The sequence below is a fragment of the Macaca thibetana genome, chromosome 20 (assembly GCF_024542745.1).
Source record: "Macaca thibetana thibetana isolate TM-01 chromosome 20, ASM2454274v1, whole genome shotgun sequence".
Taxonomy (NCBI): Eukaryota; Metazoa; Chordata; class Mammalia; order Primates; family Cercopithecidae; genus Macaca; species Macaca thibetana.
In genome coordinates this window covers 47,923,323-47,939,653 of record NC_065597.1, presented here as the reverse complement: position 1 = coordinate 47,939,653, position 16,331 = coordinate 47,923,323, and the positions used below count along the sequence as shown (strand labels likewise).

At 54.5% G+C, this 16,331-nt stretch overlaps 4 protein-coding genes across 6 annotated transcripts in view; 2 read left to right on the top strand and 2 right to left on the bottom strand.

The window, feature by feature from the left end:
- CD2BP2 (CD2 cytoplasmic tail binding protein 2) overlaps positions 1–16,331 on the bottom strand; it is a 249,448-nt gene that overhangs the window by 22,019 nt on the left and 211,098 nt on the right. The gene's annotated exons all lie outside the window — the stretch shown is intronic.
- ZNF48 (zinc finger protein 48) overlaps positions 1–16,331 on the top strand; it is a 240,731-nt gene that overhangs the window by 212,335 nt on the left and 12,065 nt on the right. The gene's annotated exons all lie outside the window — the stretch shown is intronic.
- On the top strand, positions 4,398–7,643 carry MYL11 (myosin light chain 11). The gene is made up of 7 exons (XM_050773577.1): positions 4,398–4,509; positions 5,461–5,553; positions 5,795–5,870; positions 6,073–6,177; positions 6,270–6,348; positions 7,306–7,354; positions 7,448–7,643. Exons 1-7 carry the CDS (start codon positions 4,507–4,509, stop codon positions 7,550–7,552), a joined length of 510 nt encoding a protein of 169 aa, XP_050629534.1. The 5' UTR covers positions 4,398–4,506; the 3' UTR covers positions 7,553–7,643.
- Positions 7,787–12,783, bottom strand: SEPTIN1 (septin 1). 3 transcript variants are annotated; one of them, XM_050773529.1, is made up of 11 exons: positions 12,494–12,617; positions 12,243–12,333; positions 12,060–12,146; positions 11,728–11,851; positions 11,296–11,430; positions 11,084–11,201; positions 9,592–9,693; positions 9,100–9,199; positions 8,678–8,843; positions 8,262–8,352; positions 7,787–8,172 (listed from the first exon to the last, which is right to left on the bottom strand). In XM_050773529.1, exons 1-11 carry the CDS (start codon positions 12,509–12,511, stop codon positions 8,086–8,088), a joined length of 1,119 nt encoding a protein of 372 aa, XP_050629486.1. In that variant the 5' UTR covers positions 12,512–12,617; the 3' UTR covers positions 7,787–8,085. The 3 variants fall into 3 exon arrangements, with proteins under 3 accessions (XP_050629486.1, XP_050629485.1, XP_050629487.1); XM_050773528.1 differs by having other exon boundaries at positions 7,787–8,352; positions 12,494–12,783; XM_050773530.1 differs by lacking the exon at positions 9,592–9,693 and having other exon boundaries at positions 7,787–8,352; positions 12,494–12,623.

The window sequence follows — 16,331 nt, the reverse complement described above, 5'->3', positions numbered from 1 at the left end:
GGGCAAACTAGAGATTAATTCGCCTCGTCAGCCAATGATCGTGTTCTCCCACTTCGACCACAGGACAGGAAAATAGATAGCTGTCTCAGCCAATGGGAGCATCCAAAGGGCAAAGACGCTGCCAGCAGGCGGTGCCAGCCCAGGGATAGTCGGTGACAACCGGAGACAAGCCCTACAGGAGGGTGACAGCTGGGGACAGTACGGAGAAGAGGCGGGGGCATTAGTGCAGCCCTCAACCAATGAGTGCCGCGCTGCCCTTCTCGAGTCCTTCCCGGGCCCCTATTCTTCGTTTAACTCGTGAGCCCCCAACTCTGGTGGTCTGTGGGACCCTGAGCCCCACCACAGATCCAGTGCCCTGACCCAGTACCCTCAGCCTTTACTCTGTAATTCTCCGATCCCGGCCCCAAACTAACCCCAACACTCCAGGCCCAGGTTGCAATAGCCAGAGCCCCTAGATCCTATAAGCAACCCATCTCTCTGCTTCACCCATTTCCTGCGGGAATCCCAACCTCCAAGTCCCTCTCCTCAGTTCCCATCTATCTGAGCTCCTCCCCAGAACCCAGGCTCCAATTCCTCAGACCTTACGCCTCTGAGTACCCCCACCATTTCTTCTAGTGAGGATCTCAAACCCCAAATCCATGAATCCCCAGTACCATGAACTCCCCATATGTGTGTTACTATTCTTTTGGGGATCCGAGGCCCCAGTCCCGTCAACCCCTTCCCCTCAGTGCCACATCCCTCTGTGCTCCTCATGTTCCACTGAGAACCCCGACCTCAATCTCATGAGCGCTCCCAGGTTGTCCTTAGATCACAAGCATAAAGACCTGACGTTATGAGCTCCAACCTTCCAACTTCTAAACACCCTCTTCTTTCTCTGACCCCCATAGTCCGATTTCCATATAGCATCCACCATTCTGGAATTCCAGTGAGACCTAGCTCCCGACTTTTCAGTTCCTCCTTGGTTTCTGAGTTTTCAAAGGTCTCTCACTCTCAACTCAGTCCCAAGTCCTGTCAATTCCCATTCAGTGTCTGATCTCCTCCTCACCTTTCCCATCTCCCATTTGACCCAAGCTTCCTGAGCACTCCTCCCATTCCCCTTTTTGGCGTCCTCCTGCTCTCCCAGAACCCAGTAATAAGTGGGCTCCTCCCTGGCTTGGACCCCCATGGTAACCCTATAAGGCGAGGCAGCTGCCGTCTGAGGCAGGGAGGGGCTGGTGTGGGAGGCTAAGGGCAGCTGCTAAGTTTAGGGTGGCTCCTTCTCTCTTCTTAGAGACAACAGGTGGCTGGGCCTCAGTGCCCAGAAAAGAAAATGTCTTAGAGGTATCGGCATGGGCCTGGAGGAGGAGGGAGGGGGGAGGGCAAGGCATCTTCTTCAGGACATCGGGTCCTAGAGGGAGCAGGAGGAGAAGGAGGTGGTTGTCCTTGCCAACCTGGGGCTTCCTCAGCCACTATTTTTCCAGACTTCTGCTGCATGGAGGGGACTGGGTCACTGAGGCCCAGAGGGAGAAGAGAGGGTACATCAAAGCTACACAATCAGCCAAGCTGGCTCTTGGCCAGAATGAAGTGAGCAGCCACTGGCCATCAAGGCACCTCACAGAAGGTGACCAGCTGGCTGTCCTCTTAGGGTCTTTGCCTCCCCTCCTGAGTTCCAGCCTCCACACCAGTACCCAGAGAAAATATTCTAGACTCATACTAGATCACATCCTTCTTCTGCATGAAACCTTTCCAAGGTTCCCCAGGGTCTCCATCCTGTGCCTGGCCTTGAAGGCCCCTCAGGGGCTGGTCACCAGCCCCATCACAATTCTGGCAACCTGAATACCTCTGATCTTGTGCTCTCCAGGCCTTTGCTCAGGCCGTGCCCTCTGCCCAACACACCTGCTCCTCCACCTGCACCTGACTCCCTAGCCCTCATGAAGCCACTCCCATACTCCTAGACAGGGCTGCCGAGCCCTCCACTTCTGGGCTCCTGACCAGCCCTGGTATGTCACTTTCTGCATTCATTCCTGTCTCTATGGCTAGACTGTAAGTTCCAGCAAGGCAGGGATAATTTTTTTTTTTTTTTTTTTTTTTTTTTTTTTTTTTGAGACGGAGTCTGGCTCTGTCACCCAGGCTGGAGTGCAGTGGCGCGATCTCGGCTCACTGCAAGCTCCGCCTCCCGGGTTTACGCCATTCTCCTGCCTCAGCCTCCCGAGTAGCTGGGACTACAGGCGCCCGCCACCTCGCCCGGCTAGTTTTTTGTATTTTTTAGTAGAGACGGGGTTTCACCGTGTTAGCCAGGATGGTCTCGATCTCCTGACCTCGTGATCCGCCCGTCTCGGCCTCCCAAAGTGCTGGGATTACAGGCTTGAGCCACCGCGCCCGGCCAATTATTAGTTATAATGCAAGTTCTGTGGGATGGGAACTACCTCTCCCTTTTACAGAGGGGAAACCAAGGCCCAGCACAAAACCTGAGACCACAAAGTATCTCACCTCAAAAAAATCCCTCTCAGCTTGGCACGGTGGCTCACGCCTGTAATCCCAGCACTTTGGGAGGCTGAAACGGGTAGGTCCCCTGAGGTTGGAGTTCGAGACCAGCCTGGCCAACATGGTGAAACCCCATCTCTACTAAAAATACAAAAAATTAGATGCCGGGTATGGTGGCTCACGCCTGTAATCCCAGCACTTTGGGAGGCTGAGGCAGGTGGATCACGAGGTCAGGAGATCGAGACCATCCTGGCTAACACTGGGAAACCCCGTCTCTACTAAAAATACAAAAAAAATAGGCGGGCGTGGTGGCACACGCCTGTAGTCCCAGCTACTCGGGAGGCTGAAGCAGGAGAATCACTTGAACCCGGGAGGCGGAGGTTGCAGTGAGCCAGGATCACACCACTGCACTCCAACCTGGGTAACAGAACAAGACTCCATCTCAAAAAAAAAAAAAAAATAGCTGGGCAGGGTGGCAGGTGCCTGGAATCCCAGCTACTCAGGAGGCTGAGGCAGAAGTATCCCTTGAACCCAGAAGGTGGAGATTGCAGTAAGCCAAGATCACACCATTGCACTCCAGCCGGGCGACAAGAGCAAGACTCCATCTCAAAAAGAAAAAAAAAAAAATTCCCCTCTCCTTGAAGGGAGGTAGGAGATCCACCTGATCCCTCAGCTTCCACAGACGGCTCTTTCTTACCATCCTCACATTTACACACACTCGACTATGAACTCCACCATGTGGGGGTAGACGGATTGTGTCTGCCAAAGTGCACCTACAAAGCCCAGCCTAGCACAAGGCACACTGTGTGCGTTCAATACATGTTTACTGGGTTTATTTTATTAATTTAAAATAGAGACTGGGGGCCGGGCACAGTGGCTCACACCTGTAATCGCAGCACTTTGGGAGGCCAAGGCGGATGGATCACAATGTCAGAAGATTGAGACCACCCTAGCCAACATGGTGAATGAAACCCCATCTCTACTAAAAATACAAAAAAAAAAAAAAAAAAATTAGCCTGGTGTCTTGGTACACCTATAATACCAGCTACTCGGGAGGCTGAGGCAGAAGAATCACTTGAATCGGGAAGGTGGAGGTTGCAGTGAGCCAAGATCACGCTACTACTGCACTCCAGCCTGGGCAACAGAGAGAGACTCTGTCTTAAAAAAAAAAAATTGAGACAGGGGTCTCACTATGTTGCCCAGGCTGGTCCTGAACTCCTGGCCTCAAACAATCCTCCCACCTCAGCCTCCCAAAGTGCTGGGATTACAGGTGTGAACCACTGCACCCGGACGTTTACTGGGTTTAAATCTGAGCCCGGCCGGGCGCGGTGGCTCAAGCCTATAATCCCAGCACTTTGGGAGGCCGAGACGGGTGGATCACGAGGTCAGGAGATCGAGACCATCCTGGCTAACACGGTGAAACCCCATCTCTACTAAAAAATACAAAAAAAAACTAGCCGGGCGAGGTGGTGGGTGCCTGTAGTCCCAGCTACTTGGGAGGCTGAGGCAGGAGAATGGCGTAAACCCGGGAGGCGGAGCTTGCAGTGAGCTGAGATCTGGCCACTGCACTCCAGCCTGGGCGACAGAGCGAGACTCCCTCTCAAAAAAAAAATAAATAAATATAAATAAATAAATAAATAAATATATCTGAGCCCACCCCACTCAGGGGTACAGGATCTGGTTCATGTGTCTCCCAGAACGATGCCTTGGGTTGGGTCCTCTCTAAACTCTGGCACATTCCAGCCCCTCTTTGGGAGAAAGAACATCCCTTCTTGCCCAGGCCCTAGTGAGACATGCATCGCAAGACCTGCTCTCCCCCTTCCTCCCCCCTGGGCTCCAGCTGCTGCTGGCCCTCCAAGAAAGGAAAGGCCCTAAGTTGGGCTATTTTGGTATCTGGGGTGGGCACCCGCAGGGCTAAGGTTACCTTGGTATGTTAAGGGCTCCCTGGGGCAGGACTATATAACCCCAGAGGAACTGCCCCATGCTGACTCCCTGCTTCTTTCCAGCTGGAGCCGCTGCCTTGCCCCCCGGGAGACTGAAGACATGGTGAGTGAGAATCCTCTAACCCCTGCTCAGATCCCTTAGACCTCAGGGCAGCCTCACCCTTTGAAAGAAAGTAGCTGGTTCCCAGTCCAACAAAAAGTTAAAAGGATGCTCGTCTCTTTCTCGGCATCACTGATGGAAAACAGACCGTGTGATGGCCTTAAGGATCCAATCAATGATAATCTGCCCAGACATTCAACTCACAGGGCCCCAGTCCCTCTCAAAACCTGATCCATTCGTTCCTGTATTCCATCTTCCTAAAGTGCTCTGGCACCAGCCGGGCAATAACTCCCATCCCATTTTACAAATGAGAAAGTAGAGGCTGGGGCCAGGTGCTGTGGTTCATGCCTGTAATCCCAGCACTTTGGGAGGCCAAGGCGGTTGGATCACTTGAAGCCAGGAGTTTGAGACCATCCTGGTCAACATGGCGAAATCCGGTCTCTATTAAAAACACAAAAATTAACTCGGCATGGTGGTGCATGCCTGTAATCCCAGCTACTCAGGAGGCTGGAGCATGAGAATCGCTTGAACCCGGGAGGCAGAGGTTGCGGTGAGCCGAGATCGCAGCACTGCACTCCAGCCTGGGTGACAGAGCAAGACTCCGTCTCGAAAAAAGAAAAGAAAAGAAAGAAAAGAAAAGAGGCTCAAACAGGGCAAATGAGTGGCTGAGCCTCAGCAAGTCTGGGGCTCAGAGGAGCTAGGCTCAGGGCACTGAGAAGAAGCTTCCACCCATTGTAGGGGATAGAGAGTTGGAGACCCAGGAGCCACAGAGGGGAATCTGGGGAATGCAATCAAAGCAAGCCCCCTCAGCAAAGAGGTCCCCAGGAAGGGGAGACTCAGGCTAAAGGGTTGCTTTAGGAACAGGGACTCAAAGAATTCTGAATCTAATTCATTGCTCCCAGAGAGGTGGAGGGACTCATCCATGGGCCCCTTTGTTCAACCCTCACCCTCCAGGCACCCAAGAAGGCCAAGAGAAGGGCAGTAGAGGGTGGAAGTTCCAGCGTCTTCTCCATGTTTGACCAGACTCAGATCCAGGAGTTCAAGGAGGTGAGGGGACAAGGGAAACTGGAAGACTGACCAAAAACAGCCCTGCTGGCCCTCTCCCCCGCCCTCTCCCTGGAATGTGCACCTGTTCAAAGGAGGGGAAAGGTTTAGAATTCCTTCCTCCCCTCCCTGCTTGGGGTGGAAGAGGACAGCTGGCTGGGAGCCAGCATCTGATCTGCCTGGGGTAGGGATGCTGAGGCTGGGCCATGGGGGACCTAACCCTCCCCACCCCGGCCCTCCCCAGGCCTTCACTGTGATCGACCAGAACCGTGATGGTATTATCGACAAGGAGGACCTTCGGGACACCTTCGCAGCCATGGGTGAGCCCCCTACCTCCAGGTGGGAATATTCAAGGCTGCAGAGTCTAGGAAATTCAGTGGCCTTGGGTTCCAGCCCTGTCAGCTCCACCTTGGGCCTCAGTCTACCCAGCTGAAAAACGGATGTGATCATCTGAATTAGTAGGAAGCACAGGCCTGGCCCCAGGAGGCTGCTCCAGCCCACGCTTCCCCCAACCCCCTCCAGGCCGCCTCAATGTGAAGAATGAGGAGTTGGATGCCATGATGAAGGAAGCCAGTGGTCCCATCAACTTCACCGTCTTCCTGACCATGTTCGGGGAAAAGCTCAAGGGTGAGTGGAGTGTCCTGGATCCATGGCCCCAGCTGCCTTTTCCCAGATCCTTCAGGGACCCATCAGCTTCATGTGCCCTCTGTCCCCCCCAGGTGCCGACCCTGAGGATGTGATAACTGGAGCCTTCAAGGTCCTGGACCCTGAAGGAAAGGGCACCATCAAGAAGAAGTTGTAAGCATCAGCTCTCCCACCCTTCCAACCCTTCCCCCACTCCACCAGCTGCTCCCACACTGAAAGCCTCCTTAAATTCCTACCAAGGCTGGGCCCTGTGGCTCAGGCCTATAATCCCAGTGCTTTGGGAGGCGGAGACAGGATTCGCTTGAGGACAGGAATTTGAGATCAGCCTGGGTAACGCAGCATGACCCTGTTTCTAAACAATTAACTAAAAAATTCGCGGGCTGGCCAGGCGCAGTGGCTCATGCCTGTAATCCCAGCACTTTGGGAGGCCAAGGCGGGCGGATCACGTGAGGTCAGGAGTTCAAGACCAGCCTAGCCAACATGGTGAAACCCCGTTTCTACAAAAAATACAAAAATTAGCTGGGCGTGGTGGCGGGCGCCTGCAGTCCCAGCTACTCGGGAGACTGAGACATGAGAATCGCTTGAACCCTGGAGCCGGAGGTTGCAGTGAGCCGAGATCATGCCACTGCTCTCCAACCTGGGCAACAATAGCAAAACTCCGTCTCCAAAAAAAAAAAAAAAAAAAAAATCGCCGGCGTTGTGGCAAACACCTATAGTCGCAGCTACGCTAGAGGCTGAGGCAGGAAGATGCCTTGAGCCCAGGAGTTCCAGGTTGCAGTGAGCTATGATCAAACCACTTCATTCCTGCCTGGGCATCAGGGCGAGACCCTGTCTCAAAACAAACAAAAAAACCCCCAAAAATTCCTACGAAGGGTTAGTCACTGTCAGAGGTCAGGGAGTAGTTAAGATTGTGGTAATGGGCGGCAAGACTGCATTTTCACAGCAAATGTGAGCGGAGAGGGCAAAAGCGAGTGTCTGGGAGGCCAATGAAGGAAGTAGAGTGACCTGGGTTTTCGGGGGAGGCTGGGGCTGGCAAAGGGGATGAGGTGCGAGGGAGTGGAAAGGAACCAGAAACCCAATCGCAACTCCCCGTGTATCACCTCTCTCCAGCCTGGAGGAGCTGCTGACCACGCAGTGTGACCGCTTCACCCCGGAGGAGGTGAGTGGGCCCCGCGGCGGGGCCGGAGCAGCAAAGGGGCTGGGGGAGGGAAGCCTAACGGCCGGTGCGAGACGCCCCTGCGTGTTTCCCCAGATCAAGAACATGTGGGCTGCTTTCCCCCCCGACGTGGGCGGCAACGTCGACTACAAAAACATCTGCTACGTCATCACGCACGGCGACGCCAAGGACCAGGAGTAGGGGCTTCCGCGGGCCTCTGCTGGCTGACGCTTTCGTTCGGCCCGACCCCCACCCCGGCTCCCAATAAAATTTAACTGGTCTTTGTTTCTTATGGGGGGCGCCTTCAGAGTGTTTGCGCGAGGGCCTCAGGTGGGAGCGCCCCACAAAGGGATGGATGCGGCCTGGAGGCCTGCGGGGGACGGCCCCACAATCTACGCCCGCCGCCTTTTTCCGCAAGGAAGGAGAAGGCTCGCATGGCCGCGGGAAGCTCAGTTTTTATTGAAGACAGTCTGGGAGAAGAGGGGGGCACCCCGGAAGACAGTGGGGCGGTCGGAGACTGGGCCGCAGGCTCCGGCCGGGAAGTGGGCGGTGTCTGGGTGGGCGGGACCAGCGCCGGGGCGGGGCTACGGGCCCGGGCTGGTAGAACCTCCCCCTAGCCCGCGCGAGGGCGGCACCCACGGGGTTCCAGGGGACGCTGGGCAGTGTGGGGCGCGGGGATTGGACAAGAGGCCGACTGAAGGCGGAGCCGAGGTAAGGCCGGGCGGGGCGTGGCCTCAAAGGGTGTCTGACTGCTCGCCCTGGGCCTGGCTCTGCTGCATCTGGGCCTGCATCTTCTCTAGCATCTCTTGCATGCGGCGCAGCTGTGCAGGGCGAGATTGCAGGCGGTGACCTGGCGAGGCCAGCGAGGGACCTGGGGCCTCTGTCGGGGGGAAGCGAGGTGCATGCTCACCTCTTCGTCTTTCTCGCGGATCAGCTTCTCGGTGTCCGCCAGAGGCAGCATGGGCAGCGGGATCTCCGTGGCGCTTTGGCGGGAAAGCTTACTGCGGGACAGTGGGAAGGGGACAGGAATCAGGAGCAGGGCCTGAGGTTGTGGGTGAGGCCCAGGAGGCAGGGCCTGGGGCGAGGTTGGGGTCTAGGAGGCGGAGCCAGGTCCCTGAGGTTAGGGCCGGAGGCAAAGCCGGTGGGGAGAGAGGGAGAGGGAGAGAGGGAGGAAGGTAGAGAGGGAGGGAGGGAGAGAGGGAGGGAGGGAGAGAGAGGTCTGAGTGGTGAAGGCGGACTCACGGGTGGTGGGGACGGGGCCTCAGGGCAGGGTCTTGGGTGAGGCGGGACCTTGGAGGCTCCGAGACTGTCGGCCCCGGGTCTCACCTGCGGCTGGCTCGATCGCGAGCCCCAGGCCGGGCCAGGCTCTGTAGGCAGCGGGCCCGGTAGCCCTCGTAGAGCAGATCGTGCGTCACCTCTTTCAGGTCCTGCAGGTGTGTCTGCACCAGCATCCGTCGCAGGTTCAGGAAATCGCAGTGATGTGGGTTCTCCACTGGAGGGGGGGCGGCGCGGACCAGCGAACGTCAGGGAATTTCGGGTCCCACCCACCCGTAGGGTCGGGTCAACAGGGAAGTCCTGCTGCCACTCTGGCGGAGGGTCCGCGGTCTGCAGCCCATGGAAAGGAGAACCCCTTTCCCCCTAGGATCCCCTGGGACCAAAGCCCACCCCAACTTCACATGTTGAGTGCGCCTGACCCAGAGGCCCCGGGCTCCTTGCTGGCCTTAGGAACCCTGCCTGGCCTCACTCACCCTCCACGGTCCCCCAGGAGTAGCGGCGTCCCCTCACCGGTCGCTTCCCGCCATCCCTCACCACCTCGCATGAACCCACGACTGCAAAAGGGATGCTTTCCTGGAGGGCAGGGGGCAGGGGTCACCGCTGGCCCACATGGCAGAAACTTTCTCTTTCCCAGCTTCAATCTCCACACCCACCTCCTCTGCTTCCTGCCCCTTCCTCTTTTTTTTTTTTTTTTCTTTTAAGACAGGGTCTCGCTCCATTGCCCAGGCTGGAGTGTTCAAGTGATTCTCCTGCCTCAGCCTCCCGAGTGGCTGGAATTACAGGTGCCCGCCACCACACCTGGCTAATTTTTGTGTTTTTAGTAGAGGCGGGGGTCTCGCCATGTTGCCCAGGCTGGTCTCGAACTCCTGACCTCAGGGGATCCGCCTGCCTCAGCCTCCCAAAGTGCTGGGATTACAGACGTGAGCCACCGTGCCCAGCCTGCCTTCCTTCTTTGTCTCCCACACCTTCATCTCTGCATCCTGCCTCTTGAAGTCTTCATCTTCGTCAGAGTCACATTCAGGGAACTGGTAGATGTGGATCTCCTCCTCCTTCAACTGATCCCGGATCTCAGGGGAAACAGATACAGAGACAGTGTGAAACAGGCCACAATGACAGACATTGCATGACCAGAGACAGGGAGACACAGAGATACTGGGTGGTCAGAGACAGAAAGACATGAAAGACAGAGATGGGGAGAGATGGACGTACAGGAAGACAAAAACAAAATCTCAGAGACATAGATGGTGAGAAACACAAGATTCTAATATGGGGCAGACATTAAGAGACCAGGAGAAGCCTGGGCAATATAGCTAGATCCCATCTCTACAAAAAAATATATATATTTTGAAACAAGGTTTCACTCTATCACCCAGGGTGGAGTCCAGTGGCTCCATCTTGGTTCACTGCAGCCTCAACCTCACAGGCTCAGGTGATCCTCCCATCTCAGCCTCCTGAATAGCTGGGACTACAAGTGCACACCACCACACCTGGCTAATTTTTATATTTTTTGTAGAGATGGGGTTTTGCCATGTTGCCCTGGCTTGTCTTAAACTCTTCAGCTCAAGTAATCCACTGACCTCAGCCTCCCAAAGTGCTGGGATTACAGGTGTCTGCCACCACGCCCAGCCAAAAATGTTAGCCGGGCATGGTGGTGCTCATCTGTAGTCCCTGCTATTCAATAGGCTGAGGCAGGAGGATCACTTGAGCCTACAAATTTGAGGCTGCAGTGAGCTATGATCTTGCCACTGTACTCAGCCTGGGCCACAGAGTGAGACTCTATCTAAAAAAAAAAAAAAAAAAAAAGAGAGAGGCTGAGAGATATATAAGCAGAAACAGTGGAAAAGGGCTCTGAAGACACGGGGTGGGGGCCAGATGGAAGTCACCATGTTCTTATGTCTATGCTCCCGCCCTCAAATAGGCCTTAGCCAGGCATCTAGCCCAGGGGCTGCATATCTAGCCTATTTTGAGCCTTCAGAGACATGGCTACGCTGGCTGGCAGCTTACCACCCACATTCCTCAGAAGCTTCTCCTACAATCTAGCCTGAGACACTATGCTCCAAAAAGGCCACTTTAAGATCAAAGAAGTCGGCCGGGCGCGGTGGCTCAAGCCTGTAATCCCTGCACTTTGGGAGGCCGAGACGGGCGGATCACGAGGTCAGGAGATCGAGACCATCCTGGCTAACATGGTGAAACCCCGTCTCTATTAAAAAATACAAAAAACTAGCCGGGCGCGGTGGCGGGCGCCTGTAGTCCCAGCTACTCAGGAGGCTGAGGCAGGAGAATGGTGAAAACCTGGGAGGCGGAGCTTGCAGTGAGCCGAGATCACGCCACTGCACTCCAGCCTGGGCGACACAGGGAGACTCCGTCTCAAAAAAATAATAATAAGATCAAAGAAGTCTAAGCTGAAATCAGGTTTGGCCTCACTTGGGGTCAAAGGCCAGAGGTCATCACTCACACCTTCTGCTTGAGGGCCTGGGTTTCCTGGGGCATCAGGGCATCCGCTTTGCCAATGACTGGGATGACGTTGACTTTCTCGTGTACCGCCCGAAGGAAGGCCACATCTAGGGGCCGGAGCCTGCACCCAGGGATTGGTCAGTGCCCAGCCTCAGGGGGCAGAGGCCCCCCAGCCCTCCCTAAATGCCCCAGCCCCCAGGATCCCCCCACCAGACCCCCGGCCAAAGGGTGAGATGAAGTAGAGGCAGCAATGGACGCGGGAGTCCTGGATGTTCTTCCGGTTCAGGCCACTCTCATCCCTAAGGTACTGCTCAAACTGCTCCTCGATGAATTTCACCACGGGAAGCCAGCTGGGTGTGGGAAGAGGATGTGAGGTCAGAGATCAAAGGCCAGAGGGCAGGGGGCGAGGCTAGCCAGGACTGTGGGAATAGAACATCATTTCTTTGGCTCCCTCCAAAGACATTAAAGGGAACTGGTGGGGGCCTAGGCGAGTCATCAAGAAGCACAGAGACCCAGTGACCCTCTGAAACAGACACAACCTTTTGGAATAGGGAGCCAGCACAAACCAGCCCTGTAACTGACGCGTTGGTCTTCAGGGAGTCGCCACTGTGAGAGGCTGAGCCTCTGTCCCCTTCCCTCTTCCTCACCAGTCAGAGCAGTCCACTGAGTCCCCAAAGCCAGGCGTGTCCACAAGGGTTAGCTTCACTTTCACACCTCCTTCCTCGATCTCCACACCCCGGCGCTCAATGGCCAGGGTCTGTGTCAAGCGAGCTGTGGGAGGGGGGAGAGGTCAGGGATCCAGGGAGGCTCTGAGGCAAGATTAATTTCCTTTGTTAATATCACAGTTGCCTGCACCCATTTTCCAGGGGAGGAAAGTCTCAGAAAAAAGTAGTCAACTACCTGAGTCCCCAGATGGAAAAGACTAGGGTGTAACCTGGGGACAGGGGCCACTGCCTGGGGAGGGTGGGGAGGGTCTTACCACTGGCCTCTGGCACCTGGCGATCCTCATAGAGGTTGGTGAGGAAGAGGCTGTTGATGAGGGTGGATTTCCCTAGGCCTGACTCCCCTGTGGACAGAACAGGCCCAGCTGGTCAGGGGAGGGGACAACCAGGGTCTCCTAAGGGCATCCTCTCTGCAGTTCCCTCTCCAAAACCCCCCAGACCTGCCACCATTAGTGTGAAGTCAAACCCCTTCTTGACAGACTTGCGGTGCAGCTGGTTGGGGAGGGCAGCAAAACCCACGTACTCCTTGTCCTGTGGATGGGGGTGGACAATATGAGGCTGCTGGCAATGGCAGGCAGGGTCCCCAGGATCATTTGAGTTCCTGGGCTAGGAAGAGTCAGTGGGGTCTGGGGACCCTAGGCATAGGGGGCTGGGGGCCGAGATGCCTGGGTTTCTGGGCATAAGGACTCACCATGACTCCGCCAGCCATCACTGCACCTGCCGTCTCTCCCCACTTCCTCTGGTGGGGCAGGAAGCTGAGTGCGGCTAACGAGTGGGCGGGCAGAAGAGGCAGCTGAGATGCTCAAACTGGCCCAGTCCCAGAGAGGTGGGGAAGGCCAAGGCCAAGAATACCTGGGGTTATCACCTCCTGGACCCCTTTGCCCATCACCCCTCTATGCACCTTCAACCCCTCCATCTTTCACACATCTGGATTCCAAGTCCCACTGTAACTCCATTATCATGGTGAGACATGGGGTATGTGCAGAGAGGAAGGAAGCGGCTCCCTTTGTTAGCAAGTGAGATGAAGGTTTTGATGAGCTGATTAAAAACCAGTTCCCAGGACAGGCAAGGTGGCTCACGCCTGTAATCTCAGCACTTTGGGAGGCAGAGGAGGGAGGACTGCTTGAGCCAAGGAGCTCAAGACCACCCTGGGCAACAGAGGGATGTGCCCCTCTACCATCTCTACAAAAACTTTAAAAATTAGCCAGGCATGATGGTACAATCCTGTAGTCCCAGCTACTGGGGAGGCTGAGGTGGGAGGATTGCATGAGCCCAGGAGATCAAGACTGCAGTGAGCTGTGATCACACCACTACACTCCAGCCTGAGCAACACAGCAAGACCCTGATTCAAAAAAAGAAAAAGAAAAAAATTCTCATGGTTTAAGTGGACCAGAAGCCATGATGGGATTGGGAGTGGGTAAGGCCATCCATTTTCCAGCTAAGACAATGGATTCATAAAAGGACTCCAGGTCTTTGGAAACCACTGCCGGAGAGATTTTCCTTCAGAATCCTGGCCAAGGAACTCCGCTGCTCGAAATCCTTTAGGAACTCCCCAGTAACTCAGAGTCAAGTCGGAATTCTGGCCTGACTGCCAAAGCCTCCTTCAGCTGGCCTCATCACCCCATCTCTCACTCTTCCAAACATCCTTGGCTCTCTACCCACATTGAGCTTTTCCTTTTTCCGAATCAGTTAAACTCTTCCTCATCCTTCAAGTGTTTCTTTCCAAGGGCTCTGCCTCTATGCAATCTCCCCACCTACCATAGGCAGGGTTATTGTTCCTTCTTCAGATTCCCAGCACCAGGCTGGGCATGGTGGCTCATGCCTGTAATCCCAGCTCTTTGGGAGGCCGAGGTGGGTGGATCACTTGAGGTCAGGAGTTCAAGACCAGCCTGGCCAACATGGCGAGACCCTGTCTAGCAAAATACAAAAATTAGCAAGCGTGGTGGTGTGTGCCTATAATTCCAGCTACTTGGGAATCTGAGGCAAGAAAATTGCTCGAACCCAGGACATGGAGGTTGCAGTAAGCCGAGACTGCACCGCTACACTCCATCCTGGACGACAGAGCAAGACCCTATCTCAAACAAACAAGCAAACAAATCTACCCCAGGACGGGTACGGTGGATCACACCTGTTATGCCGGCACTTTGGGAGGCCGAGTTGGGCAGATCACGAGGTCAAGAGATCGTGACCATCCTGGCCAACATGGTGAAACTCCATCTCTACTAAAAATACAAACAATTAGCTGGGCATGGTGGCGTGTGCCTGTAGTCCCAGCTACTCAGGTACTAAGTCCCAGCTACTAAGGCAGGAGAATTGCTTGAACCCAGGAGGTGGAGGTTGCAGTGAGCCAAGATCATGCCACTGCACTCCAGCCTGGTTACAGAGCAAGACTCCGTCTCAAAAAACAAAAACAAACAAAAATGCTACTTAATACCATCTAGGGACTGTTAAGAATCTGGAAAGGGTAGCTGGGCGCAGTGGCTCACGCCTGTAATTCCAGCACTTTGGGAGGCCAGGGCAGGCGGATCACTTGAGTTCAGGAGTTGGAGACCAGCCTGGCCAACATGGTGAAACCCCCGTCTCTACTAAGAATACAAAAATTAGCCAGGTGTGGTGGTGCGTGCCTGTAATCACAGCTACTAGGGAGGCTGAGGCAGGAGAATTGCTAGAACCTGAGAGGCGTAGGTTGCAGTGAGCCAAGATCCTGCCACTGCACTCCAGCCTGGGCGACAGGGCAAGACTCCATCTCAAAAAAATAAATAAATACGCCGGGCGTGGTGGCTCATGCCTGTAATCCCAGCACTTTGGGAGGCCAAGTCGGGCAGATCACCTGTGGTCAGGAGTTCAAGACCAGCCTGACCGACATGGAGAAACCCTGACTCTACTAAAAATACAAAATTAGTCGGGCGTGGTGGCGCATGCCTGTAATCCCAGCTACACAGGAGCTGAAGCAGGAGAATCACTTGAACCTGGGAGGCGGAGGTCGTAGTGAGCCGAGATCGTGCCATTGCACTCCAATCTGGGTGACAAGAGCAAAACTCTTTCTCAAATAATAAATAAATAAATAAATAAATAAGCAAAGGGCAGGGATCATGTTACCTCTGAGCACTCCACCACCGGCCTTCCTCCTGCATCTCTCACCAGGCTGAGCATCTCTATGGTCTTAGTTAAAATTCTGAACTCAGCAGGACATGGTGGTTCACACCTGTAATCCCAGGATTTGGGGAGGCCAAGGCAGGCAGATCAGGAGGTCGGGAGATCGAGACCATCCTGGCCAACATGGTGAAACCCCGTTTCTACTAAAATACAAAAATTAGCTGGGTGTGGTTGCACATGCCTGTAATCCCAGCTACTCGGGAGACTGAGGCACAAGAATCACTTGAACCCAGGAGGCGCAGGTTGCAGTGAGCCAAGATCGCACCACTGCACTCCAGCCTGGCGACAGAGCAAGACTCTGTCTCAAAAAAAAAAAAATCTGAACTCCTCCCACCCTCACTCCCCGCAAGTGTTTCCAGTGAGTTTCCAATTCCCGCCTATCCTTCAGAAAAATTGGTCCCCTTTTCTCCACACTCTCCATGCCATTAACCTGCTTTGGGTTCAGATCCTGATCAATTCTTCTCTGAGTTATTCAACAGCCTTTGACAGAATAACATGTTTAAAGGAAAAAAAAAAAAAAAGTTGGGCCGGGCGTGGTGGCTCATGCCTGTAATCCCAGCACTTTGGGAGGCCGATCATGAGGCGGATCATGAGGTCAGGAGATTGAGACCATTCTGGCTAACACGGTGAAACCCCGTCTCTACTAAAAATTCAAAAAATTAGCCGGGCATGGTGGCGGGTACCTGTAGTCCCAGCTACTTGGGAGGCTGAGGCAGGAGAATGGCGTGAACCCAGGAGGTGGAGCTTGCAGTGAGCTGAGACTGTGCCACTGCACTTCAGCCTGGGTGACAGAGCGAGACTCTGTCTCAAAAAAAAAAAAAAAAAAAAAAAAAGTTGGGCGTGATGGCTCATGCCTGTAATCCCAGTGCTTTGGGAGGCTGAGGTGGGAGGATTGCTTGAGGCTAGGAGTTCAGGAGCAGTCTGGTCAACAGAGCAAGACCCGATCTGTATTAAAAAAATAAATAAAAGGCCGGGCGCGGTGGCTCAAGCCTGTAATCCCAGCACTTTGGGAGGCCGAGACGGGCGGATCACGAGGTCAGGAGATCGAGACCATCCTGGCTAACACGGTGAAACCCCGCCTCTACTAAAAAATACAAAAAACTAGCCAGACAAGGTGGCGGGCTCCTGTAGTCCCAGCTACTCAGGAGGCTGAGAAAGGAGAATGGCGTAAACCCGGGAGGCGGAGCTTGCAGTGAGCTGAGATCCGGCCACTGCACTCCAGCCTGGGTGACAGAGCGAGACTCCGTCTCAAAAAAACAAAAATAAATAAATAAATAAAAAAAAAATAAAATAAAATAAAAAATGTAGGCCAGACAGTGGCTCACGTCTGTAATCTCTTTTTATTTATTTTTGAGACAGGGTCTCGCTTTGTC

Coding starts and splice junctions, on each gene's coding strand:
- MYL11 (XM_050773577.1), top strand. Junction 5,554..5,794: donor AGATCCAGGAGTTCAAGGAG/GTGAGGGGACAA, acceptor GGCCCTCCCCAG/GCCTTCACTGTGATCGACCA. Junction 7,355..7,447: donor ACCGCTTCACCCCGGAGGAG/GTGAGTGGGCCC, acceptor GTGTTTCCCCAG/ATCAAGAACATGTGGGCTGC.
- SEPTIN1 (XM_050773528.1), bottom strand. Junction 11,852..12,059: donor CCAGGTGCCAGAGGCCAGTG/GTAAGACCCTCC, acceptor CCCCTCCCACAG/CTCGCTTGACACAGACCCTG. Junction 9,694..11,083: donor CCCAGGCCCTCAAGCAGAAG/GTGTGAGTGATG, acceptor GTTTCCCCTGAG/ATCCGGGATCAGTTGAAGGA.